Source organism: Chelonoidis abingdonii, chromosome 16, assembly GCF_003597395.2.
Source record: "Chelonoidis abingdonii isolate Lonesome George chromosome 16, CheloAbing_2.0, whole genome shotgun sequence".
NCBI lineage: Eukaryota > Metazoa > Chordata > Testudines > Testudinidae > Chelonoidis > Chelonoidis abingdonii.
In genome coordinates this window covers 5,821,449-5,845,896 of record NC_133784.1, presented here as the reverse complement: position 1 = coordinate 5,845,896, position 24,448 = coordinate 5,821,449, and the positions used below count along the sequence as shown (strand labels likewise).

Here is a 24,448-nt window from a genome sequence, read left to right as displayed (position 1 = left end):
ATGATTTGCATACACAGTAGAGTTTATTAAAGTCATGATAGGTACAAGATTGTTGAGGCAACATACAACACCAGGCACCATTTTGTGTGTTTCCATAAAGGTGCTCAGCATATGGGCTGGCCAAGGAAGGAAGGGATCTCCATTCCACCAGGGACTTTGGGAATTAGGAAGGAGAGGAAGTGGAGCGATTCTAGCCACTGCTGGCGTTCTCTAATTCCATTAAAGTCTATCAAGCCATATTGGTGCTGTACAAAAGACCCAACAAAAATCACAACCCTTTTTTTTATATTGCTGTAACACAGCTTTTGATAAATGTGGCCATTTTTCCTATGCTTATTTGACTGAACACTCAACCAAAGTTCCTATAAACGTCTTCATTCATAACTGGCTTATAACTTTTGTGAAAACATTACAATTGGATTTGCAACAAATTGGCCAACTATTTACATGCATATTGTATGTTTCCTAAAAATGAAACCACAACATAAAATGTGGGGAAATGTCAGACCAGAAAGAAAGTGTCATCTCTGAGAGTGACGTATCTTTGTTTCTTTGTAACGAAATAGCGGTGGCAGGGACGTGTCACTTGGGGTGACCCGAGATGTATTTTGTCATGTACAGCCAGCCAAACCCCAGCTCCTTATTGGATTATTTAATTAATAAATAAACAGTCATTTAAAGGTTTGTCACATTCAGTCATCAGTCTGATGAACTTTCCATCAAATTACTGTTACACTGATATATTGTCCAATAATATTGGCCTTTGACTAAGTTGCTGGGAATAAAGAACCAACTTCAGCTTGGCGAGGAAGGGGAGGCGGAAGAGGGAGAAGAAGGAAGCAAAGAGGCAGCCCCCCCTGCGCGCTGGGCCTGGCAGCCAGTGCCCATCTGAATGCAGGGTGCAGCCGGTGCGCAGACCAGAGGCTGGCTCTTCTCTGGAGCATGCATGGTGCCCTGCGTGAAGAACATGACTAACGGGCATCCGTGTGTGCCGAGATCCCGCCATGCTGGGGGTCAGGGGCTCCCCAGCGCTATTGCCAGGGTGGGGGGTGAGAGGCAGGGTCTGGGCCGAACAGTTGGGGGAGACAGCAGGTGGGAGGAGACAGAGTGTGGGAGCAAGATCTCACTCTGTGTGGGGAGAACTGTCAGGGTGTGGGAGAAAGGAGGTAGTGTCTGTGGACAGAGCAGGGTGTCCGACAGGGGTAGGGAGTTGGTGTGGGGGGCAGTGCGTGTGAAGTAGGGTCTCTGTGGAGGCATGGCTCTGGGGTGGGGGAACAGTTCTCTAGGGTCAGAGTGTATGTGTGGGGCATGTCTCTGAGGGGGAGATGCAGGTCTCGGGGGCGGGGGGGCAGGTTTATGGGGCAAAGTCTCTGCGGCGGGAGCTCGCCGCCGGGCAGAGCCGAAGTTCGCGCGGCTCGGGCGGGGCAGGAGCAGCGCTAAGCCCGGCCCCCGCTCCCGGGCACCCAGCGCTGCGAGCCCGCGCCGCCGGACCCTGCTGGGGTAAGCGCCCCCGGCCCGGGAGAGCCTGCCCCACCCCCGCCCGGGGAATCCGCTCCCTGCTGGAACCCACCAGCCCCCCCTCCCCGAGCCAGGGAGAGAACCCAGGAGTCCTGGCACCCAGCCCCCCACCAGCCCCTGCTCCTCTCCCTGGGCTGGGAACAGAACCCAGGAGTCCTGGCTCCTAGTCCCCCACCCTAACCCACTAGCCCTCCCCTCCCCGAGCCAGGGAGAAACCCAGGAGTCCTGGCACCCAGCCCCCCACCCTAACCCCCTAGCCCCCACTCCTCTCCCTGAGCTGAACAGAACCCAGGGGTCCTGGCACCCAGCCCCCCACCCTAACCCACTAGCCCCTACTCCTCTCCCTGAGCTGGGAACAGAACCCAGGAGTCCTGGCACCCAGCCCCCCACTCACCCCCACTCTCCTTCCCTCCCCGAGCCAAGGAGAGACCCAGGAGTCCTGGTACCCAGCCCCCCACCCTTACCCACTAGTCCCTGCTTCTCTCCCCAAGCTGGGAACAGAACCCAGGCGTCCTGGCTCCCAACCCCCCACTCTAACCCACTAGCCCCCACTTTCCTTCCCTCCCCTCCCAGGGCCAAGGAGAGACCCAGGAGTCCTGGCACCCTAACCCAAACCCACTAGCCCCTGCTCCCCTCCCCAAGCTGGGAACAGAACCCAGGAATCCTGGCACCCAGCCCCCACTCCCCTGCTCTGACCCACTAGACTCTCCCTCAGTTGGGAACAGAACCCAGGAGTCCTGGCACCCAGCCCCCTCAGCCCTTCTCCACTCTAACCCACTACACCCCATTCCACTCCCAGAGCTGGGAACGGAACCCAGGCATCTGGACTCCCAGTGCCGAGTTCCTGCTGTCCCCCGAAGGACCAAGGGGGGTGGGTGGGGTGGATCTGGCTGCGCAGTCCTTGCTCAGGCTGGCCAACCTGCCCTCTGATCTCATGGAGCAGTGGGAGCTGTGTACCCAGCTAGAAAGGAGGCTCCCTTCCTGGGTTCCCCACCAGTGAGCCGTGACCCTCCCCTGCCTGCGGGTAACGCACTGACCTACAGCGCGACCCCCCTTCTAGGGGCTAGTGCTGCCCTTCAGAACAGGGCCCCTGCCCCTCGCCTTGGGGATGACCCTCTTGGGGTGCCCACCCCAACATTTGGAGCGGCCAGGCAGCGAGAAAACTCTGGGCAACTCCGATCAGGTTCTGGGGAGATTCCCAAGGGCAGATCCTAGCTGCAGCAACCTGGAACGTGTCCTAGGCAGCTGGCGGGCAGGGAGTGTGTACCTGGGGGTCACCCTACTTCCTTAGGGCACTGGGGCTCTCCCAGTATTCCTGGGAGGGGGGGCTGCCTCTATCGCATGGGGAGAGGGGCAGGGAGAAGGCACTGGCCTGGGAGGGCTGCCCCAGATGTCACCCCCTAGGGGGCGGAGTTAATTGGGCCCAGCCTGGAGCCAGGTGTTTCCAGATTAACCAGTTGGTGGCTGCTGCACTGTATTTCCCCAGGAGTAGGGTCCTATCAAATTCACTGTCCATTTTGGTCCATTTCACGGTAACAGGATTTTAAAAATCGTAAATTCAATTATTTCAGCTATTTACATCTGAAATGTCAGGGTGTTGTAACTGTAGAAGGCCTGAGTTGTGGGGGGTATGTGTGTGTCACAAGGTTATTGTAGGGGGGTTGTGGTACTGCCACCCTTACTTCTCCGTGGTGCTGGCTGCCGTCTGAGCTGGGCGGCTGGAGAGTGGCAGCTGCTGGCATCTCTGGAGTCCACTAGCCCAAGCAAGAGTGTATGACAATCAGGGCAAAAAACTAGGTGTGGGGGGTATTGGGGGAACCACACCTTCCCAGCAATCTGCTAACGGGCTGGGCTGCGGGGAGAGTGGGGTACTGGGGGCATCACACACCCCAGCACTGCCAGACAGCCCAGGGACCAGGGCTGCTTCTGTTCTGGGGAGGGCAGAATACCCATAACCCTCGGCCTGTGGATCCTCCACCTCAGAGGCTGCCCAAGGCCACATTGAGCCAGATGTGGGCAAGGCCCTTGTGGTGGAGGGCAGGAGGATCCGCGGGGGGTGGGGGGAGTTGTTTTTCTTTCATCACAAATTAACATGGGCAACGCACAAACCCAACACACTGGTGGCCTCGGGGCCTCAGTCTCGCCCATCCCTCATGGGCAGCCATTGGCACCAGGAGGCTGCTGGGAAAGGGGTAAGGGTCCTTCGGCAGCTCCTCTGCTCTGTAGTGTTATGGGGCATCCCAAGCTCGCTCCTGGCGCCCAGGTGCTGCCCCACACCTGGCCTGGCCCTGCCCCTTGTCTATCTGTGAGCACCCTGCCTGGGACTCTATCTGAGCAGCCACTCCTCTTTCTTCTCCCTCAGCAGGAAGCAGCAGGTATTTTATTTCACCCCTGTGTTTCCTGCTGGGCCCAGTGCCCTGCTGGGTCTGTGGTCTGCTCACACCTCTTGTCTGTTCCAGGAGCCTGCCCCTGCCGGGCGTGCCCGAGCCCTGCTGGGGAGCACCGTGTGGAGACAGGCCAGGAGCTAACTGCACCCCCAGAGCAGCACATTCCCCCAGCAGCCCTTGGAGCTGCCTCAGAGCCTGCCCAGGATGCCCCTGCAGAACCTCTCGCAGCCGGAGTACCAGCCGGGGCCGGCGCCCCCCGCAGGCAGCTTGCCCGGCTTGTCCAGCATGGTGCGCTCCTTCCTGGGGCTGGTGCAGCCAAATGCCTTCCCAGCCGGTAAGAGCATGGTGCGGGCATCCCCAGGCTGCTGCCCTCAGGGGGCTCTCGCCCCCTCTCTCTGAGTTATCCAGGGTGGGGCAGGGCAGGTGGCTGCAGCTCCCAGGCACTGATGTGTGGGGCAGGGAAGGGTCAGACCCGGGTTCCTTGGGTCCCTGCAGGATCTCGTTTGAAGAGCTGCTTTCAGCACCATCCACACACGTCCCTCCGCTCTCTGCCCCGAATGTTCCCCCGGCCCTGTGTGCACCCCTAGATCCACGTCTGCCACCCTGGCATTTGCTGCTCAGCGCTCTGCAGCTCGTTAGCTGAATGTGTTATAACGAGAGGCAGCATGGCCCCATGCCTGGGACCCCAGGTTGGGGGGCTGGACTCCTGGGTTCTATACCTGGCTTGCTGGCTGAGCTTGGGCTGGTCATGCCCCTGCCCTGTGCCTCAGTTTCCCCACCGATCAGATGAGATTGCAATGCACGTGTGCAAAGCGCTCTGAGATCTATGGAGCCTGTGGCAGGCTGAGCCCGAAGGCAGCATGGGCTGGCAGCTCTGCAAGGAGCGTGGCGCAACGTAACAGACGGAAGGGCTGCGGTGTGGGTTACAACATCCTGGGGAGGGGGGTGTGCAGCCTGCTGGGGCCTATGAAAGTGAACCATTTAATTTTGAATGGGCAATCCACTGCCTCTGGGAGGGGACGGGGATCCTGAGGGATGGGAATGATGGGGGCTAGCAGGAGGCCATGACAGGCGCCAGTGGGGACAGGTTTGGGATAGGAACAAAAGGGGCACTGGGGATGGGGTCAGGGCCGGCACAACCCATTAGGTGACCTAGGCAGTCGCCTAGGGCACTAACATTTGGGGGGTGGCGACTGTGGCAGCTGGATCTTCGGCTGCCCCAGTCGTCGGCACTTTGGGGGCGGGACCTTCCTCCGCCTCTGTCGGGGGCGGCATTTCAGGGGCAGGATCTTCCGGTCGCCTCTGTCGTCATCGGCATTTTGGGGGTGGGACCTTCTGCTGCCTATTTCGGGGGCGGCATTTCGGAGGTGGGACCTTCCGCTGTCTAGGGCGGCAAAAAAGCTGGCGGTGCTCCTGGATGGGGTCATTGATGGGAGATGAAGCAGAGACCCAGCTGGGGCAGAGGGTGCGTCTCACTCATCTCCCCGCCCCACCCAGCACTCCACAGGCCTTATTATCCGTGGGGCTGTGGGAGAGTCCCAGGAGGTGCTGTTCCCCAGAGGCAGCGGGCTGTGCTCAGCCTCAGGAGTGTCGCATTGCGGGTGGGTTTATGAAGCAGCCTGGTTTTGGGGGAGCTGTTGTAAAGGGCAGGAGAGTTCGCTCCCTGCCTTCATTTATCTAACCAGAGCCAGCTGGGGGAGATTTGCTCTGTGGGAGCTGGGCCCAGGCGTTTAGCTGAGAGTCCTGCAAGCAGGGGGTGGCCTGTGCGCTGTCTGTGACCACGGCTGCCCCAGCACTGGCACAGAGAGTGTCAATAAATAGGTTGCACGACAAATATATCCAGACTTCGTGTCACCGATTTCATCTGCAACCTTTCATCTGCAAGGTCAGGACCGGCTCTACAGTTTTTGCCGCCCCAAGCAGCGCACCGAATTGCTGCCGTGGAAGGTGGGGGCAGTCCGTGTGCCCTTAGGGCGGCAGGCATATTTCCGCGATGGTGGCAATTCGGCGTCAGCTTCTATGTTTAGCTAAAGTCGCCATGGACAGCTAAACATAGAAGCTGCTGCCGAATTGCTGCCACCGCGGAAACACACCTGCCGCCCTAAGGGCACACGGACTGCCTCCGCCGGTAGCGGCAATTTGGTGCACTGCTTGGGGGCAAAACAACAGGGACTGCCGCCCTTTGCAGATTGCCGCCCCAAGCACCAACTTGGAATGCTGGTGCCTGGAGCCGGCCCAGTGCAAGGTCTCGAGACCCACTCTCACTTGGTGCGGGCTCTGTGAAGTGCTCTGGACCCAGCGAATGAAAGGCTGGCCCCAAAGCCCCTCCGCCTTGAGTGGGCTGAGGCCCAAGAGCTGTCCTGCAGCCCCGCGCTGTAGCTGGCATCTTGCTCTGAGGGTGAGTTCTGCTGTGCTCTGGGTCAGAGCAGTGTGTGTGCACAGGGAGTGCTCGGGGCCCGTCCTGGGATTCTCAGGATTTCTGTGTGTCAGTTTAGTGTTAATTTCTGTCCGTTACAAGGAAAAAGGGGGAAGCAGTGAGCTGGCAAAGTTTGCAGACGATACAAAACTACTCCAGACAGTGAAATCCAAAGCAGAGTGCGAAGAGGTGCAAAGGGGTCTCGCTAAACTGAGTGACTGGGCAAAGAGATGTAGGCAGCGGTGGTGTAGCCAGGTGGGTCCCAGGATATTAGGGAGACCAGGTTGGTGAGGTAATAGCTTTTATTGGACCAGCTTCTGTTGTGATTTACCGACAGAAGGTGCAATAAAAGCTAATATTACCGAACTAACCACCTTGTCTCTCAGCAACAGCACAGCACTGGCAGTTAACAGCCGGTGTTGATAAACACAGCGTAAGGCATGTTGGAAAACAAAATCCCAACTCTACGGACAGAACAATGGGATCTAAATAAGCTCGAGAGAGAGATCTGAGAGTCACTGTGGGTAGTTCTCTGAAAACACCCACTCCCTGCGCAGTGGCGTCAGAAAGGCGAACAGAATGTTGGGAACCGTTAGCAAAGGGATAGATCATAAACCAGATAATCTCCTAATGCCCCTACAGAAATCCAGGGCACGCCCACCCCGCAAACACTGCGCGCAGTTCTGGCCACGCCAGCTCCAGAATGATACATCCGAACTGGAAAACGTACAGAGCAGGTCAACAAAAGGGATTGGGGGCATAGAACAGCTTCCAAATGAAAAAGGCTGGGGCTGTTCAGCTTGGCAAAGAGACGGCTAAGGGGGGATAGGACAGAGGGCTATAAAATCATGACTGGTGTGGAGCAAGTGAACAGGGAAGTGTTATTTACCCTTCTCGTAACACATGAACCAGGGTCACCCTATGAAATTAATAGGCAGCAGGTTAAAACAAACTCAAGGAAGTACTTCTGCGCAGTCAGCCCTGGAACTCGTTGCCAGGGCATGTTGTGAAGGTCAAAAGTATAACTGGGTTCAGAAAAGAACTAGATCAGTTCACAGAGGACAGGTCCATCAATGGCTATTAGCCAGGATGGGCAGGGATGGTGTCCCTAGCCTCTGTTTGCCAGAAGCTGGGAATGGGCGACAGGGGATGGATCACTTGATGATTCCCTGTTCTGTTCATTCCCTCTGGGGCACCTGGCATTGGCCACTGTTGGCAGACAGGACACTGGGCTAGATAGGCCTTTCCTCTGACCCAGTCTGGCCGTTCTTATGTCCCATGATGCTTGTTTCATCCATCATCCATCTTCTTTTTGTGACCCAGCCAGTGCTATTTTCCAAGCGGTCTCTGTCCAGGATCCTGGGCTACATACACTATTTGTGTGCCCTAGCCTGGCCATGCTTATGTTCTCACCTGGCAGCTGCCGGGATTGGGCTTCTCTCTGCAGAGCCTGACCCGAGTTTGTGAGTCAGTAGCGGGTGTGGTCCAGAGGGGAGCACCCAGGCTGGCTCTGTCCCCAGGGAACAGAGGAGTTTGTTGCGAGCCAGCTGCAAGTAGCTGGGAATCCTTCATCTCTGAGTGCAGGACTCTCCTGTCTGCTTCAAACCACTGCAGGAAGAACTGCGTGTGACAGCCTACCAGCCCGTTAGAGCACAAGACTCGCAGCCAGGACTCCTGGCGAGTCGTGTGAGGCCAATTTTTCCAAAGTGTCCACTGAATTTGGGGTGCCTGGAGCCTGATCTGCACTGCTCAGAGCACCCGCGGGTCCCACTGGCCAGAGTGGGTGTGTGGGGCCCAGCCCCTCTGCGAGTCAGGCCCCCTTGAGGGGTCTCAGCTTGGGCACCCGCGGTCAGTGAAAACGTTGGCTTTGGGCTCTCTGTGCCTCGGTTTCTGTGCTCTGTAAAACGAGCATAATGAGTCTTCCCCATTTGTAATGCACGCAGATGTGGGCCAGCGCTGGAGGGGGTGACCTGGATCTAGTGGGGGTTGGGGAGGACACTGCCTAGGAAAGCTGTGGGGTGCAGGCAGTGGGGTTGCTGATTCTTCCTTGTGAGCCAGAGCCCAGGGGGTGCTGGAGGGACCATCTCTCAAAGGAGCCGAATGACTGAAGTCCTGGCTGCTTATGGTGAGCTGAGATCCTAGAGCGAGTAGCCCGGATGTCTGCCCAGACTGGTTCTTCTGTAGCAACTATTGCAGACCACTTTCCCTTTCGCTGCTGGGTGCTGTTCAACAGCTGCCGTGTTCCGCCCCAAGGTGGCTGCGCTGCAGTGGCAGGTGGAGCGATCCTTACACAGGGTTCGGAAAGTGCTCTGGTTCCCGTAAATCACATAACCCTCCACGCAATCTGGACCAGTTCCCCTGCTTTTTTCAAGGGCCTGGGGTTCTTTTGTTTGCTCTCTTTGTCTCCCCTGGGCTTGTGTTTCCTTGTCGCCCCATTGGAGCTCCTGTTTGTTTTGCAGTTTGCAAACAAGCCATCTGGTTCCTGGCAGTGACCTGACTTGTTTGATTTCACGGTTTGTTTCCTGCTGCCGCACAGGTGTGATGGTGCAGGGCTGTGCCCTGGAGAGCTTGCCGAATACACCGCGGGCCGGGGCAAAAGTGGGGCTGGGGTGATGCAAGGGGAAAGCAGGACATGGGAAGGAAACCAGCCCCAGCTGGAAAGGGAGGAGTTCGTGCAATTTGGAACTAGAGCTGTGGGTTTACCAGGCCCGGCTGGCCCTCGCTAGAGAACATCCCCTGGATATGCCCCAGCAGGATGGAGTCCCTGGTGCCCACTGGTGTGGGGTGAGCCCGGCCTGGCTCTGCACATCAGCCCTGGGGAAGGAGACTGTCAGCTGAGGTGATCACAGCCCAGCGTGGCCGGGGGACGTGATCCCCACTGCAGTCCTGTGACCTCTGCTTTCTACAGGCACAGATGCACCCCCAGTCCCTGCAGCACCGCGCCCCGTATGCTGCACTGGGTCAATGCTGCCTGCGAGGGGAGAGCGCCCCCTACTGAGCCCCACCCCCAGTCCCTTCAGCACAGCACCCCCTAGCGCCACTCTGGGGCATTGGGGTCAGCATGGACTGTGAGGGGAGAGCGCCCCCTACTGAGCCCCACCCCCAGTCCCTTCAGCACAGCACCCCCTAGTGCCGCATTGGGGCATTGGGGTCAGCATGGACTGTGAGGGGAGAGCGCCCCCTACTGAGCCCCACCCCCAGTCCCTTCAGCACAGCACCCCCTAGTGCCGCACTGGGGCATTGGGGTCAGCATGGACTGTGAGGGGAGAGTGCCCCCTACTGAGCCTCACCCCCAGTCCCTTCAGCACAGCACCCCCTAGCGCCACTCTGGGGCATTGGGGTCAGCATGGACTGTGAGGGGAGAGCGCCCCCTACTGAGCCCCACCCCCAGTCCCTTCAGCACAGCACCCCCTAGTGCCGCACTGGGGCATTGGGGTCAGCATGGACTGTGAGGGGAGAGTGCCCCCTACTGAGCCTCACCCCCAGTCCCTTCAGCACAGCACCCCCTAGCGCCACTCTGGGGCATTGGGGTCAGCATGGACTGTGAGGGGAGAGCGCCCCCTACTGAGCCCCACCCCCAGTCCCTTCAGCACAGCACCCCCTAGTGCCGCAGTGGGGCATTGGGGTCAGCATGGACTGTGAGGGGAGAGCGCCCCCTACTGAGCCCCACCCCCAGTCCCTTCAGCACAGCACCCCCTAGTGCCGCACTGGGGCATTGGGGTCAGCATGGACTGTGAGGGGAGAGTGCCCCCTACTGAGCCTCACCCCCAGTCCCTTCAGCACAGCACCCCCTAGCGCCACTCTGGGGCATTGGGGTCAGCATGGACTGTGAGGGGAGAGCGCCCCCTACTGAGCCCCACCCCCAGTCCCTTCAGCACAGCACCCCCTAGTGCCGCATTGCGGCATTGGGGTCAGCATGGACTGTGAGGGGAGAGCGCCCCCTACTGAGCCTCACCCCGCTCACAGCAGCACCAGCCTTTTGCTCAGCGGTGCCCCTTCCACACCAACCCTACTGCCCTGGCGCTCCGGGTCGTGGGGAGGGAGGGGCCAGCATGACCAGGACCGGGGGAGACGTGAGAGCACCAGGGGATGGGGGGCTCTCCTGCTGGGCTGGGGCTCGCTGGGGGAGGCAGTGCTGCCGTGGCTCAGGGCTCTGTGCTGTGGCTCCTGGGGCCACTGGCTGCATGGCTGGGATGGGCTGGCTCGGACTCACCTGGGAGGCGCTGCAGCCAGGGCCCGAACCCTGGACACGAGAGGTTCAGAGTCAGGTCCCGTTTTATCCGAACCCCGTGACTGGGGGGCTGGCTCTGGGCGTGGCTCAGCCTGTGCCTGTGGCTCCTGGCTCCTACTGATGGGCCCTCAGACGGGGGTTCCAGGCCAGGCAGGAGCTCGCCGGGCGCCTTGGCAGGACCTCGCTGCAGGCAGGAGGCTGGGCTCTCCCAGCATGGCTCTGGATTAGCAGGAGTGCTGCCCAGGCTGGTGGGTGGGGCTGGCACTGTTATACCCGGGTCAGGCCTATGGGGCAGGCTGTGCCGCAGCTCAGAGGCAAACAGAGCTGGTGCAGAGGTCACACTGGGGCCAAGCTGGCCGAGGGAGGGGCTACACCATGGCTTATCGGAGAGGCTGCGGGTTCCCAGGCTCATCCCAGCTCCTGCTGAAAGGCAGCTCAGTGGGGGTGTAGGGGGGGTGACATCCCCCCTCCAGGGCCGGCTCTAGCCATTTCGCCACCCCAAGCACGGCGGCACGCCACGGGGGGTGCTCTGCCGCTCGCTGGTCCCGCGGCTCTGGTGGACCTCCCGGAGGCGTGCCTCTGTATGCTCCACTGGAGCCGCGGGACCAGCGGACCCTCCGCAGGGACGCCTGCAGGAGGTCCACCGGAGCCGCCTGCCGCCCTCCCGGCAACCGGCAGAGCGCCTGCCGCGACATGCCGCCCCAAGCATGCGCTTGGCCTGCTGGGGCCTGGAGCCGGCCCTGCCCCCCTCGCAGGGTCCCAAAGCCTAGGCTCCAGCCCGGACGTCTACACTGCAGTTTTACAGCCCTGCAGCCTGAGCCAGCTGACCCGGGCCAGCGATGGGCGTTTAGTGCAATGTTAATGTAACCAGGGATTGTCCCTGAAAGCTCTGCTCCAGTGCGGCCCCAGATTCCTAGGCTCGAAGCAGGAGTCGCTGAGTGAATTCTCGGGCCTGGGTCCCGTGGCCAGTTGGACTGGGGCAGATGGGATGGGGGCAGAACAGTCCCTTCTGGCTGTGGCGTCTCTGGGGTGCTAACCCCCCTCTCTGCTCCTTTTCCCCAGAACTCCTCACCAACTTGATCCAGCAGAAAAATGACATTACGAACCCTGCTCTGTACAGAGAGGTGAGGACCCTGGCGGGGTCATGGGGCAGGGCCCCTCATAGGCACAGAGGGAGAGTGCCCCCACTCTGAGGTCAGCAATGCCCCAACTGATGCCCTCCCTGCAGCGATGCCATCCGTGCTGCAGACAGGGGCAGCAGGCTGGAGCACTTAGAAGGAATCAAACCCCAAGGCACGTTGTCCGATTCCGGGCAGAAAGCCCAGCGGCCTGGCCAGGTTCCAGAGCTAGTGACTCCTTTCTGCCTCCCCAAATCCTGGTGCCTCCCCCGCAGTGTCGCTCCTTCACTTCCTGCCCTAAGTTGCCACACTGCATTAAGTGCTGGCGCATTCCGCCCCAGAGCCAGCTGCATTTTGGGGGGAGGAGTGAGGCCCAGGGCCGCGGGCACTGTTGGGGGGATGTTGCTAACCTTTGCGCTCTCGCCCTAGGTGCTGGTTTACGAGGTGGGTTTCCTGGTATGCGCGGCCATCGGCCTCCTCTTCATCATCCTCGTGCCCCTAGTCGGCTTTTGCTTCTGCTGCTGCCGCTGCTGCGGGAACTGCGGGGGGACGATGTACCAGAAACAAAGCAAGCGCATGGGCTGCCAGCGCAGGGCGCTCTTCGCCTCGGTGCTGCTGGTCACCACCCTCATCCTGTGAGTGCCGTGCTCTGGCCCAGTGCCTCCGTGGGCCGTATTTCAGTGTAGAGCCCGAGCACCGTGGGCTCTTGCATTGCTGCCTGGCTGTGCGTTGCTGGCCCCGTTACCCTGTATAGGGAGCGGACGTTGGGAAGGGCCCCAGATGACCAGGCGTTACTAACCCCCTCTGAGCTAGGCCGATCCTTGGGTCCCCAGGCTGGTCTCATCCACTGGCTCTGTCATCTCTTCTCGCATAGTGGGGTGGCCTGGGCCGGCTGCTCAACAACCCCTCTCCCCCCTCGTGGCGTTATCTGTGCACTGAGGTCATGATCCCACCCAGGGGATGAACGCACTAGAGCCCTGCTCCCCCGGGGCTGATGTTCTGGCTGGAGACCCAGCTCTCTGAAGCCAGGAGACACCTTTGGGTGGGGAGGGGCTGGGTGCAAGGCCGGGGATCCCAGATGTAATGGGGAGGGGCAGTCGCTGCTGCCTGCGGGGGAGAGCTGCTGGGAAAGCAGGCAGGCAAGGCAGGGACCCGCCAGGAAGTCCCCATTGTTCACAGGAGCAGATTCCTGCCCGAGGACAAAGGGCCGGAAGCCTCAGGAAGTTGAGGTCCGAGTTCAACCTGGGGTTAGAGTGTTCCAGGCCATGGAACCTGGGAGTGACCCCCGGGGGGGGGGGGGCAGGAGCCAGCTAGTAACCAGGAATGGGGGTGCTAGCCCCCGCTCACCCCACTGAGTGTGAGCAGCAAGGTGATGCTGGAGCAATGGCCGGGGAGCTGGGGATCCGGCACTTGGAGATCCGGCTGAGCCCTGGCCGGACTTGCTGCCTCAGTTTCTCCATCTCTGTGACAGGGAGGATGGAATTCTCTGGTGTCAAGCGGGAGTGGATTGGTTAACCCGTGCAAAGTCTGGAGTGTCCCAAGGGGTCATGGGGGGCAGGTTGGGGGCCTAGCTCCCACTGAGCCCCTTGGAAGGGAGAAGGGCTCTAGAAGTGCTTGCCATGGACTGGCTGGCCACATTGCTCTCTACTGGGCAGGATCAGAGCTGTGTGCCATAAGCCCTGTACCCCGAGTGACGACTCTCCTTTAGCTCAGCTGATGGGAGCCAGGGATCGACCCCTGCTGTGGCAGTGAAGCTCGCAGGCTCCGTGTGTGCGGTTTGGTGACCCCCTGTGATGAAGTGGGAACGTTCTGGCTGTGTTCTGTGAATGCTGAGTGGGGAGCATTGACCTGGGAAGGTTGCAGGGGAGTTGTGCTGGGACTGGCTGCCTTGGGGAAGGGAGGATACCTGAGCATGTAACCCGAGAACCCAGGTGGGGGGTTGGAGGCCAGGTGACACCTCTGCCTGGGACACTGAACAAAGGACACAAAGGCTGGGGGAGGAGCCGGGGGGAGGCTGAGTGAGATGCTGGAGGGAGTTTCAGTTTGGAGCTGGCTGGGAAATGGAGAGGGGCCCCGACAGGGCTTGGGCTTTCCAACGGGGCTGAGGCCTCCCTGGGGCCCCAGATGGACCTAACTAAAGGGGGTCCTGTTGTCTGTACCAGCCAGACCTGTTTTGGACTGTGTTCCTGTCGTCTAAATAAACCTCTGTTTTACTGGCTGGCTGAGAGTCACGTCTGACTGCAAAGTGGGGGTGCAAGACCCTGTGGCTTCCCCAGGACCCCACAGGGGCGGGCTCGCTGTGGGAAGCACACGGAGGGGCAGAGGATGCTGAATGCTCCAAGGAGAGACCCAGGAGGTGAAGCTGTGTGAGCTTCTTGCCCTGAACAAGTCTGCTCCAAGGGAGAGGAGGCTTCCCAAAGTCCTGACTGGGTTTGCGGGGAGCAGCTCCAGAGCATCATCCGGTGACTCTGTGACACCCCCGGGTTTGTGACAGTGCCGTTGTCACCCTGAGGAAAGGGGAGGTCAGTGGGGGACCAGGGACCTGGGATCAGGACGAAGCTGCAGGGCTGGCACATTCAGTGGGAGCTGCGCTTTACGCTGGCTTGTTAGTTATGCCCCCTCACCCTCCAAGGGTGGACCTCACCGGGGGGAAACTGAGGCACAGGGAGGGGCAACAACCAGGAGTCGTGACTCTCAGAGCATGAGGCATTGCCTGTGAGCAGGTCATGCTGTGCATGGACTTTCTGGGGGCTCAGCGCATATAGCTGGGGCCCCCCCAGGTCTCCGTGTGCTGATGCTGCCCCCGCCCCCTTTCCTCCTTGTCCCAGGGCTGGGAACATCTGCGCTTTCATCAGTAACGACCGTGTCTCCCGTGCCGTGAACAGCAGCTTCAGTGCCCTCAACACCACGCTGGACAACCTGGGCACCTTCATCCGCTCCATCCCCCAGGTATGTGCAGCGCCCCTGCTGCTCACCTGCCTGCTGGAGCCCCCAAGCCCCACCCATCCCGTGGGCTAGAGTCCAGCAGGGCATGGATGCCAGGGACCTGCCCGGGGGTGACCCACGTAGCCCCCTGAGCTAGTCCATTTGTGCTGGGTATGGTGTAGTCCCCCTGTGGGGGCGGGAGCCCCCTCCCCAGCCAGGCCCGTATTCACCCCCTTTCTCCTTGTCCCTGCAGCAAGTGGATTTCATCATTGCCTCCAGCAAAGTGCCAGTGAGCCGGGCCAACGGCAGCCTCCAGAGTGAGTCTGTGCATGGGGGCCGGGGCGGGCCAGTTGTGGTCCCATGGGGACCTTGGCCTTTTCGGGGCGAGGGTTGTGCGCAGGGGCCGGGGGGGGGAGCCCGCACCGGCCGCTGAGGAACTCGTGCTCTGGGGCAGAGGGGTCGCTGGGGGCTGGGTGGGGCATGGGCCCTGGCACACTGGCTTCGGGCTGGGGGCTGTGGGGCCGTGGGCGTTGGCGTTCCGTTTGGCGCTTTGGGACCTGGCTCCAGGGCGGGCAGCCTCGTGGAGGGGTTGGGATGGGGTGTGGCCCTGGGGATCTGGATCTGGGGCGGGGGGCTGTGGGGGCCGGGGCAGGACGCGGCCTGGGACCTGGCTCGGGTTTGGGCCTGTGGTCGGGCGCGGGCGGCCAGCAGGCCTTGCGGGACCTTGGTCTCTGCTGGCGCGCAGGGGCTGTGGGGAGGCCCAGACGGGGGTGTGGCCCTGGGACTGGCTCCGGGGTGGGAGGGCTGGGGGGCTCGTGGCCCTGGGGCCTGGCTCTGGGGCAGGGGCCGGGGTGGGGCCGTGGCCCTTGGTGACCTGGATCCTGGCGCCTCGCGCGGGCTATGGAGGGGCTTGGGGCAGTGGTGAGGCCCTGAGGACCTCGCGTCTGGGATGGTGGACATGGGGATCCACGCGACTGGGCGGGACCTGGCTCTGGGGTTGGGGGCCTATGCAGGGCTGGGGGTGGTGTGGCTCCAGGGTGGGGGGCTGTGGGGGCTGGGGTAGGGCATGGCTCTGGGGACCTGGCTCTGGGGTGGGGTGCTGAGGGGGCGTGGCTCCAGGGACCTAGCTCTGGGGCGGGGGGCTGGGGACGCGTGGCCTGCCGGGGCTAGCCCTTGGGGATACCCTGCCCCAGTGTTCAGAGCCCTGGCGGGGGTTGTGCTGCATGGGGCTCTGCTCCCTGCCTGCATGGCCCCAGTATGGAGCCCGGCACCCTTGGGCCCCAGGAGCTCGTTCCTGGCTGCAGGGGGCACTGGCTGGCCACCTGCACCGTGGCCACTCCGGGCTTTCAGGCTCTTGCCCACCTGTCCCTTCCACTTGGCTGCTTCCTCATCCCACCCCCTCCTGTGGCGCAGCCCCTCCAGCTCAGCCAGGGTCAGTCTCCCCGACACACCTGCCAAGGGCACCCCGCAGGGCAGTGGCAGAGGGGTAAGGAACCCAGGAGTCCTGGCTCCCAGCCCGTAGCTTTAGCCACTTCCTTTCAAAGGACCGTAGCCTGACATGGGCTCTGCGCCTGCTGCCTGCGCCCCGTGTGCCCATGCTGCAGGTGGCTGCTGTGGTGCTGAGCCCCCATGATGGGGGCAAGTGGGGCGGGGAGTGAGGGCCAGAGAGGGGCTCGGGGTTTGGAGCCCTCCTTGCTGGCTGTGTGTCTGGCTGGGCCCGAGGTGACAGCACTGCCACCTTCTCCACAGACATTGGACCCATCCTGGGCGGCAGGATCATCTCCGAGGTGGGAGAGGAGATGTACGGGGCACTGGGCTCCGCCACGCGCCTGCTGGAAGGTACCAACCCTAGGCTGAGGGGGGCAGGCATGGGCTGGGGGCTCCCTCAGACACTGGGGGGAACAAGCCCCTAAGGCGAGGGGGGGAGGACAGAATAACCCTGGGGGTGTTTGGTGGGAAAGCTGTGGGTGCTCAGGGCAGTGCCAGGGGGCACGATATGCAGAGGAGGGCAGCGTAACCCCCTGTGACGTTCCCCTGGTGTTATCTGGACCGGTGATCTGCTAGGTCACTCCAGTCCTTGACTCTGGGAGCCAGCCTGACCCTGCTCTGCTGGGAGAACCCCACCCCTGGGCTGGTCACACACAGCCCTGGCCTGAAAACTGCACCTTGGATTGTGCAACTGAATGACACCAGCCAGTATCTCCAGTCCCAGACACAACCCTAGGAACCTCCGTCTTGCAATGTCCAGTTGTGCCCGCTGGACATTACAAGCCTATATGAATTCGTCAATTTAACAAAGAAACTGATATGTACCAGGCTTGTTATCCCAAGGGGAGTCTCTGACATGCTTCAACCCACACTCACTGCTTCAGGTCGAATAAACCAACAGGTTTATTAAGGACAAAGAGAGATTGTAAGTGATTGGCAACAAGTCAGAGTGGTTACCAAACGAAAATAAAACATAAGCTCGCAGCCTAACTCTCAACCCTATTAGGGTGGGCAGTAAGTAGATGAAGCAGTTTCTCACCCCACTGGATGTTGCAGTCCTTCGGGTTCAGGCTTGTTCCCTGGACCTGGGCCAGTCTCCTGTGTTGGAGTCTTGTCTTCTTCTCAGTGTCCTGGTTGCTTGCAGCAGAGGTGGGGGCAGGAGCAGGGCCAAGTGTGTGTCTGTGACGAACTGGGGGATTTTCTTGTTTTTTCCTCCGTGACAGTGTCCACTCTGCCTGGTCTGTACCCTCAGTCCATGAGCCCGTAGAACACAAGTCCAGGCATGTCTGGGGGCATTGCTGAGTCTCTCCAAACAAGGTTGAGGAATTCCCCTGGTGGGGCCTCATGCAGGGAAGTGTCATGGAGTCCCCTGGCGATGCTCTGGAATTGCTTCCTATGGAGCCTGGCAGGACTCTGGTGAAGTCTCCTCTCTGTGAGCAGACTGGCTCCAGGGAAAGCAGCTCACGCGGCTTCGCCTCCTGGGTCTGACCTTGGAGCATTTAGCATATGTCCCTCCATGCGCTTCCCGCAGCAAGTCCGCCCAGGTGGAGTCCTGGGGAAACCAGAAGGTTCCGCACCCCCACTTCGCAGTCAGATGAGACTCTCAGCCAGCCAGTAAAACAGAAGTTTATTTGATGACAGGAACAAGGTCTAAAACAGAGCTTGTAGGTACAGAGAACAGGACCCCGCAGCCGGGTCCATCCTGGGAGGCAGTGATCCAGACACCCACGTCTGCACTTCACTCCACGTCCCCAGCCAGCCCCAAAACGACTCCCCCTCCAGCCTCTCCTCTCTGGGTTTTGTCCCTTTCCTGGGCTAGGAGGTCACCTGATCTCTTTGTTCTCCAGCACCTTTAGCATCTCCTTGCAGGGGGGAAGGGTCCCAGCCATTAGTTGCCAGGAGACAGAGTGTCGGCCACCTATGCACACCAGCCTTCCGCTCTGCAACAATTACACCCCTATCTCACCACCTAGAGACATAAGAACTGCATAGGGGAAACTGAGGCACCCACACAGTATTCAGAGGAAACATTAAGAACATTCCCAGTTCGTCACAGGGAGTCACTGCATTGTAGCTCCCTTGCTGGACAATGGCTGTTGGTGGGTCGTTTGACACCACACCAGGGCGTTGGTTGCTTTCCTTGCTGTTGCCTCTGGGGAGCGAATATCTGGCTGATTCCCCAACTCACAGCATGTGGTGACAACCATACAACACACTTCTCATAACTTCATATGCATGAATGATACACATCTGCAGAGAGAGAGAAATGACTTTCAGCAGATCAGAACCTTTCCCCTGACGAATATGAAGCTGCCTTGTGAGGGAAGATCATAACGATATGAAAATGAGGAATATGGGGGTTACAGCACACTTGCCCAGGGTATAGAATGTCACCCCCACCAGCCCCAACACCTGAGGGGCCCAGGGAATCCCAGGACTCTGGGCTGGAGTAACTCTCCCGCTAGCCATCCCCTGGGATCCCCTGATTCACCATTGCCACAAGGGCCTGGGCGGAGGCTGCACCCAGCTCCTTCCCCGACCCCAGCCTGGCCCCCACCCCTGCAGCATGGAGCAGGGTGGTCTGAGACAGGCTGGTCCCGCTCGCCCCAGCCATACGTGCCAATTTTCTCTGGTGCTGGTAGGTCCCCGCGCCCCCTTTCCCCGCCCCTATTCCAGCCCCATCCCCAAAGGCCTCGCCCTAACTCTGCCCCCTCACTGCCCCTATTGGATCCCTTCCCCAAATCCCTGCCCTGGGCCCGCCTCTTCCCCCAGCGTGCTGCATTCCCCCTCCCAGCTGCGTGAAACAGCTGTTTTGTGGCGCAGGCACTGGGAGGGAGGGGGGAGAAGCAGGCCATGGTGGCGTGCTCGCGGAGGAGGCGGAGGTGAGCAGGAGCAGGGGGGCAGGGTGGGGAGCTGCCAGCCCTGGAGCACCCATGGAGTCAGCACCTGTGGCCCCAGGCCCGGCTGAGGTGCTGAAGGGTCACCTTAGGGGTGTCTGGGGGCCCCCCTTGTGGCACAGTCAGGGGGTGTCACAGGGATCCCCCTCCCCCATTTGTCCCTGGGTTGGGGCACGGTGCAGATGGGATGGACTGAGTCATAAGGAGTTCCTTGCTGTCCCCCCTTTCCCCCCAGTGACGGACCTGGTGGAGCAGGAGCTCCGAGCCGTGAACGAGTCGGGCCAGCGCCTGCAGCAGCTGCAGGGGGAGCTGAGCCAGAACCTCAGCCGCCTGCAGGAGCGGATCAACCAGACCCTGCAAAGCTGTGGCCAGTCCTGCACCCAGGTGTCTGTCAGCGGCCTGGCCCCCGAGGCCAACTTCAGCATGGTGAGGCGAGCACACGGGGGGCTGGGGGCTGTAGGGGGCACAGGGTGGTGTGGGGTGCATGGGTTACAGGTTGGCATGTGGGGCTGGGTGGGGTGCGAAGTGGTGTGGGGTGCATAGGGGCTGCATGGGTGCATGGGTTACAGGTTGGCATGGGGGCTGGATGGGTGTATGGGGTTGGGGGGACTGAAACCTCCCCCACATGCAAATACCCCCACAATGTACCTGTTGACCTCCCCATTGCACATACATCTGTGCGTTGACATGGGCGCCGTCCTGCCACCCCTGCTGGTATGTACATAACCAGGCCCAGACGGAGCCAGCTCCCAGCAGCACCCTGCTTCTTCCCAGTGTGACGGTGCTGCCCGTGGGAGCCAGCTGAGGTCACTCAATCAGGGTGAACTGCAAACAGAACGGGGCAGACAAACCCCAGACACTGGTGGATCTTCCAATACTTACATTTCCCAAGCCAGCACGAAATAGCTTCTATCATACCTCACTGGTTACTCAGAAGTCCAAACAAAGCAGTTCCCTTCAAGTACCCAGCCTCAGGCCTCCATCCAGACACACCTCAGATATGATAATGGTTACTGAAAATCTTCTCTCATCATATAAAAGAAAAGGTTCTTCCACCCCAAAAGGATCAGCCACGCACCCAGGTTCAATTATAACTTAGATCTTACCCAAAATACACACTATTAGCCAACTCTTATTAACTAATCTAAAATTTATTAAAAAAGAAAAGAGTGTGCTGGTTAAAAGATCATTATACAGACAGACTTGAATTCAATTCTTGAGGTTCAGACACAGCAGAGGTGAACGTGTAGTTGCCAAAAGTCCTTTTAGAAATAGTCCAGAGGTTATAGTCCAATGTTCATATTCAGGGTGGCTCCAGTCAATGACTGGGGATCTCAATCCTTGTGGCTTAAGGTTTCCCCCTCTTGAAACCCAAAGCAGATCTGAGATGAAGCAGGGTCGTGTCCCAGGGTTTTTATACATTTCCAGCAGCCTTTTGGCCTGAGAAAACAATAAGCTTAACTCTCCTTCTCCCAAACATCCTGGTAATTAGCGCAGGGGAATTTACCCATTAAACAGTTCAGATTCAGGTTACCACAACCTTCAAAGAGACACATAGACAATAATCCTATTTCCCTCAAGTGTCTTCCTAAATGTTAATATTTCTGTTTTGATCTTGAATTAAAGCTCTCACAATAGACAAGACTTGTTTGCTGCCATCCCAAGCCCTGAGCAAACACCTCCCCTTCTACCTCTAACAATGCCGGCTGCATTTCAAAGCTCTGTTCATTTACAGATCTTCCTAACCAGTCTCTAAAGTTCGGCCATGGGGCAGGTCAGTCTGGGAGGTAATTAACTCCTTCTGGCCCTGTCACCTTTCCATGAGATATTATATTACACTCAGAACGTCACACCCAGCACCCCCTCCCCACGCGTCTCCCCTGCCATCTGATCCACGTGCTCCTGTTTCCGCAGGTCCCGGACGTGAGCAGCCAACTGGAACTGCTGAGTAACCTGACCAGTGGCAACCTGAGTGCTGCCCTTCAGCAGGTACAGGCTGGGGGGTGGCGCAGGGCCAGCAGGACGTGGCTCTGACCGGCACTGGGTGGGGCTGGTCTGTAGGGGCATTGCCGACTCTCCCTGCTCCAGGGTGCGGCATGGCAGGGGGTGAGCGACCCAGCCATGCCTGCCTCAGACAAGCAGCCTGCATCTCCAAGCCACGGCTCTGGGGCGGGCCAGAAGGACCCGAACCGCTGACACCATGTGGAAAATGCCTGCCGTGCTAGCCGGGTGGTCTGCCCCCTCCCAACCTGGAGCAGGCCAACGGTCCGTCCAGCCCAGTGCCCTGCCAGTTCTGCCCTGGGGGGGCTGAGAGTGCCTCCATCGTCATACCCTGCCCCATAGGGGGAGAGCCCCGCGGCCTGTCCAGGCCAGCGCTGAGCCCGTGGCATTGGCCTGTGCTGCGCATTTCTGACCGTCCCCTGTGCCGGGGCATGTGGGGCTGGGGAGTGGGGCTGGAGCAAGGCCGGTGGTGCGTTTGCCCTCACCCAGTGCTCTGCGTAGGGGCCCTGGGCCAGGATCTGAGCCTGTCTGTCTGTCTGTCTCTCCCCTGTCTGTATCTGGGGCTGCAGGCCAACGAGACGCTGAAGAAGACCCCCACGAGGGTGGAAGAGCAGGCACAGAAGGTGGTGGTGGGTAAGTGGCACTGTTGTATGGTAGTACAGGGGTGCCCACGAGGGACGGGAAGGGGGCAGCTGGGGCACCTCTTCCCCCTCCCTCTGGGGAGACCCCTGCTGCCCCAGCCACCACGGCTCCCTGCTCTGGGACAGGGCACTATAATGGCTGGGGCCCTGCCCGTCCCTCCCCGGAGCCAGGGGTCCAGGCCCCACCTCGGCCTGTGAAGCGGGTGTGTGCTCTCCCCTCTGCCCCCCGCCCTGTTCTTCCTTCCTGTCCATTCAGCACAGCTCTCTCGTTCTCAGGCACTCTCCTTCCCCTTTCCCCCACACCTGCTTCCCCCTCAGATCTGTCCGCCGCGGGCTGCGTCTGCCCCTCGCATTGTGCAGGGGGAGCTGGAGCGTGGGCCCCGAGGGGCTACGGGAGCAGCTGTCAGTGCCTGTGCGTCCCTGACGTGCCTGTTCCCCACAGATGCGCGGAGCCAGCTGGCCAAGGTCAGGCAGAAGATTGGTGGGGTGCGGAGTGAGATCTTGGTGCTGGACACGCTGGGGAACGTCACGGCCGCGCTGGACACCCTTGGCAGGCAGGCCAGGGACTACGAGCCGCAGGTCGCCACCTACGATGGCTACAGGTAGGGGCTGGGCCACTCCCCCCACGTGGGGGCTGATCCCGCCTGGGGCTCCCTGATCCCTCGGGGACTCTTGGGGGGGTTGGTAGCCAAGGCCCGAGCTGCATGGCACGTGATATCCCCGGCTCCTTCCCTGCAACGGGGTGTGGGACCGATGCCCGGGTGGGCTCTGAGCCCCCTGCCCTCGGAGGGGGGCAGTTGTTGGAGGGGGTGAGGGGAGCGCAGGCTGAGCCCTGCCATCGGCCCAGGGAGCGCTGCAGGGGAGCAGCCGGCCCTGGCCCGGAGCAGCCCAGTGTCCCCTGGGACGCTGTTAAGGTTCCCTCCCCACTCTGAACTCTAGGGTACAGATGTGGGGACCTGCATGAAAGCCCCCTAAGCTTATTTACCAGCGCAGGTTAACAGTGAGCTGCCACCTCCAAGAGTGTGTTAAATCTTAGCGGAGAGCCACTTGGAACTCTGCCTTCCCCCAACTATTTCCCAAGTCCCCAACCCCCCCTTTCCTTGGCGGATTTGAGACTAGTTCGTCCCCCCCAAGTCCTTGCACCCCTTTTTCAGGCTAGGCTGCAGAGTATCCGCTCACCAATTAGTCCTGGTGAACACAGATCCAAACCCCTTGGATCTTAAAACAATGAACAATCTATTAGGTTTTTAAAAGAAGGATTTTATTAAAAGAAAAGGTAAAGTTCATCTCTGTAAAATCAGGATGGAAATAACTTTACAGGGTAATCAGATTCAAAGAGCCCAGAGGAACCCCTCTAGCCTTAGTTCAAAGTTACAGCAGAACAGGGATAAACCTCCTCTAGCAAAGGAACATTTACAAGTTGAGAAAACAAAGATAAACCTAACATGCCCCGCCTGGCTGTTACTTACAAGTCTGAAATATGAGAGATTTGTGCAGAAAGATTTGGAGAACATGGACTGACAAAAGCCTTCCCCCTGCCCCAAGATTTGGAAGTATTTTGTCCCCTTATTGGTCCTTTGGGACAGGTGTTAGCCAGGTTACCTGAGCTTCTTAACCCTTTACAGGTAAAAGGATTTTGGTGTCTCTGGCCAGGAGGGATTTTATAGTATTGTACACAGGAGGGTTGTTACCCTTCCCTTTATAGTTATAACAGATGCCCTGGGGATGAGGGGGTGGTTTGTTCAGAGAGACCCCCTCCTCGGTCTGGCAGCAGGACCCCCTGCTGCAGGGGGGTGATGCCCTGGCCAGCCCTGTCAGGGACTGGGTCTCTTACGTGGTCTGTTCTAACGAGAGACTCCCGCTGAGTCTAGCAGCAGGTTCTCCTGCTGCAGGGGGGTGACCCCCCATCCAGCCCCCAGACTCCTTCCCCGCCAGGGACCGGGTCTCTCACGTGGTCTGTTCTAAGGAGAGACACCCCCCCCCCAGTCTGGCAGCAGGTTCCCCTGCTGCAGGGGGGTGATGCCCCAGCCAGCCCCAGACTCCTGCCCCGCCAGGGACCAGGTCTCTCACGTCTTCCCCGCAGGTGGATCGTAGGCGTCTGTCTCTGCTGCCTGGTGCTGCTGGTCGTCCTGTGCTACCTGCTGGCTCTGGTGCTGGGGGCCCTCGGGCTGAAGCCGTTGGCGCTGCCCACTGAGCGCGGCTGTCTCTCCAACTCTGGCGGGGACTTCTTCATGGCGTAAGAGCCCCGCGGCCCCCGGAGCCGTTACAGCCACTGCCCCGGGGAGCCCCACGTGGGGCTGTGATGTCGGATAGCGCAGGGAGGGGGTAGGACCCCGGGCACGGTGCTGGGGAGACCCGCGCGGGATCCTGCACCCAGACGTGGACGGACTGGGGAGGGCGCAGCAGGACTGGGAGGCTAGGGGGAGCGGCGCCGATCCCCATCTCCTCCGTCAGCCAAGGGATGGCCCGGAGGTGGCCCAATCCTGGTGGAGAGGCACCAGAGGAGGGGGTCTCTGAGAGGGGGCTCCGGGGTCTAGCAGCAAAGGCAGAGGGAGAGCAGGGATGAGCAGTGAGATGAGGGGGCGTCCAGCTGTGGGGAGCCGCACCGGGGACCATTGGGTGCTGATCTCCAGGCAGCTCATGAGCCATGAAATGACCAAGGCTGGTTCGCAAGGAGAGGCTGTTGGAGTGGCATCTGGGCTGGGGGGAGGGGACAGAGTGGTATCTGGGTGGGGGGACAGAGGGGCCGTTGGGGTGGTATCTGGGCTGGGGGGAGGGGACAGAGAGGGATCTGGGCACAGGGGAGGGGGACAGAGAGGTTTCCAG

General features: G+C 60.2%; 1 protein-coding gene across 1 annotated transcript in view; it reads left to right on the top strand.

The window, feature by feature from the left end:
- Positions 1-4,087: 4,087 nt before the first annotated feature.
- Positions 4,088-24,448, top strand: part of LOC116823475 (prominin-1-A-like) — a 38,172-nt gene continuing 17,811 nt past the window's right edge. The window contains exons 1-11 of the mRNA XM_032778042.2: positions 4,088-4,239; positions 11,615-11,676; positions 12,100-12,305; positions 14,499-14,619; positions 14,849-14,912; positions 16,345-16,434; positions 19,216-19,406; positions 20,895-20,969; positions 21,551-21,614; positions 22,065-22,224; positions 23,706-23,858. Coding sequence (XP_032633933.1) covers positions 4,110-4,239; positions 11,615-11,676; positions 12,100-12,305; positions 14,499-14,619; positions 14,849-14,912; positions 16,345-16,434; positions 19,216-19,406; positions 20,895-20,969; positions 21,551-21,614; positions 22,065-22,224; positions 23,706-23,858 — 1,316 coding nt within the window. The 5' untranslated portion in view covers positions 4,088-4,109. The remainder of the gene's footprint in view (positions 4,240-11,614; positions 11,677-12,099; positions 12,306-14,498; positions 14,620-14,848; positions 14,913-16,344; positions 16,435-19,215; positions 19,407-20,894; positions 20,970-21,550; positions 21,615-22,064; positions 22,225-23,705; positions 23,859-24,448) is intronic.